The sequence below is a fragment of the Castanea sativa genome, chromosome 10, assembly GCF_040712315.1.
Source record: "Castanea sativa cultivar Marrone di Chiusa Pesio chromosome 10, ASM4071231v1".
Classification (NCBI taxonomy): domain Eukaryota; kingdom Viridiplantae; phylum Streptophyta; class Magnoliopsida; order Fagales; family Fagaceae; genus Castanea; species Castanea sativa.
Genome location: NC_134022.1, coordinates 32,070,681 through 32,073,162, shown reverse-complemented (window position 1 = coordinate 32,073,162; position 2,482 = coordinate 32,070,681). Strand labels below are relative to the sequence as shown.

Sequence of the window (2,482 nt, the reverse complement as noted above, 5' to 3'; positions counted from 1 at the left end):
AAGGGGAGGCTTTTTGAGAAAGAAAAAGTGTATGATAATCAATATTTGTATCCAAACTTGAGAAATACTATTATAAACTATCCTCGGAAACAGTCCGAGGTGGAATTCTCAGTCTTACTCTTTGCAAACGATTCTTTGTTTTGTTCCATTGGGCCCAAAGCCCGTTCTTTTTGTAATTGTCTAAGCCTTCCTTGAAATCTAGATTACAAACCCATTCTCTACAAATTCATTGTGAAGAAAGGCCTTTCAAGCCCATTTCCTCCCAGTCGTGGTTTGGGAATTTGAATTGTGTCCTTACAACAATCATAATAAATATTTATTTAATATTTATCATAATTATATTATTAATAGTTCCACATAGAACACAATCATAATTAATGCTTACTAATAAATACCATAGTTATCACATTTCATATTAATATTTCATATATAAGCATAACCAAAGTAAATGTCTATTAATAACTATCATAATTAACAAATTTATATATATATATTTTTTATAAGTAAAAATTTATATTTATATACTGAATAAAAGAGAGAGAAAAACATTTTTTTTAATAAAATTATATTTTATTGAACTTTCACATGCATTGCACAGGTGGTTAACTATTATCAATTATATTTTTAGAGTACCTACTTATTTGGGAGGGAGGAGAGATTAAAAAAGATTTCTCATTGATAAAACACCCAAATGAAGGCCAGAAAGAGTCCTGAATCCTGATATTACCTTGTAAACAATCACTAAACCTATGAATTACATCATGAAAAATGTTTTTTTTTTCTCCAAGATAATTTACCAAGCTGAAGACAAATTGTTACTTGGGGCCCTAAGGAGACAAAGTGAGAGTCGGCGAATGATTCATCACAAGTAGCGTATGAACTTGGCATGAATCAATTGGCTATGGTTTGGTAAAATTGGTAGAAGGTGCAAACCGGACCCTCCCTTTAATAATTAGTAACAATCAGCATTTTTTTTTTCATCCAATTTTACACATACATACACAATTAGTGTCCGAGACTAATTAGTCTTCAACAAACATTGTCTTGGCCTTTTCGTCGTGGTTTTAAGTTGTACTTCATAGACTAGGTTAACACGCGATAAAAGGGTAACCTCTCATTGTTGCGCAAGTATACATCACTTTGTTCATATTTGACAATCTCAACACTACTCTTTATCTCTCCTTGCTTAGACCAAAACAAGGGCAAAAGAGACTTGGACAAAGATCAATTCCCCTGCCCATTTCCTTCTCTTATTAACCTTCCATCTCACTGCTCTCTCTCTCTCTCTCGCTCTGTGAGTGTGTGTGCGTGCGCAAGCTCTTAAAATAACCAAGAAGGTTTGAGAAGTACTATTATATATTTATTATTATATCCCATATACTTACTCTCTTTCTAAACTCCAAATGGGAAATGAATACAATCGCTTCCCCCATCAAAAACTGGATCTCCATTCAAGAAACACATATCTGCCCATGTTGTGTTCAAAACCATCCATCAAAGATGTTATAATTCCCAAATGGGAAGATCGCTCTGTGTCCTTCTCCAACGACCCTTTGTCCCCCAGAATCAGTTGCATGGGCCAAGTGAAAAGGAACAACAAAGTAGTTGGCTTTCCAGCTACTCACAGCAAGCTCAACCAAAACACCAGACATAGTACTAACAACATCAACAACAACAACAACAATAACAGTGTCAAGTACTCCAAGCTCAAGAAAATGTTCTCTAGCAAAAACCTGCCCACCAGGGCCACCACCACCACTGCTAGCTGTGGAAGCAGGAGACGAGTGAGCACGAATGGTAGCAACGAGAATCGTACTTGTATAAGCATTGTTGATATGGATCCTCCATTGCCAGTCATCAAGAAGGAGCAAAAGCCTAAAGGAGAGGATGCAGACAGTCTTTGGAAGAGAAGATCTGGTGGGGTTGCACTGAAAACTTTACAGCTTCAACAAATTCATCATCCTAGGCATCATCTTCAACCTACCACCGTTTGATGAGAAAATTTCATTGAGAGGTGAGATAGAATAATAGATGATGCATAAGAAAAGGGGGAAAAAAGTAATGTAAATGCTTTGATCTCAGTTAGTTTTAACAAATTTTTTATTATATTTTTATTTAATCCTGTGCTCAAAATTTGGTGCTGCTGATCATGTTGTATGGGGTTACTGTTCTCATGTAGATCCAGGGATTTTTGTTTTTTTTAACATAATAATGAGTCAATGAGAAAAGCCACCACTAAATTATCCTGCCTGAAGTTATCTCGTAAAGCCTTTTAGAAGTTTGTTTACATGTAGAATTGACTTCGTGCATATGAAACAGACAAGCCAAGTGATAGCAAAACAGATCGAACTTATCTCCTTATTTTATTTTTTCGGTAATAGGAAAAGTTAACATTACTCCAGTTAGAGAGAGAGAGAGAGAGAGTGTGTGTGCGCTTATGGTGATCGCCATAGTGTCATAGTGGGAAGTGGGAGCCGAGTCT

General features: G+C 35.7%; 1 protein-coding gene across 1 annotated transcript; it reads left to right on the top strand.

Moving 5' to 3' along the window:
- Nucleotides 1–1,110: 1,110 nt before the first annotated feature.
- LOC142612901 (uncharacterized) lies at nt 1,111–2,250 on the top strand. The gene has a single exon (XM_075785077.1). The coding sequence runs from the start codon at nt 1,404–1,406 to the stop codon at nt 1,992–1,994; it is 591 nt and encodes a 196-aa protein (XP_075641192.1). The 5' UTR covers nt 1,111–1,403; the 3' UTR covers nt 1,995–2,250.
- Nucleotides 2,251–2,482: the final 232 nt, after the last annotated feature.

Excerpts from the sequence above, each read along its gene's own strand:
- LOC142612901 (XM_075785077.1), top strand. The coding sequence starts at position 1,404 with ATGGGAAATGAATACAATCGCTTCCCCCATCAAAAACTGGATCTCCAT.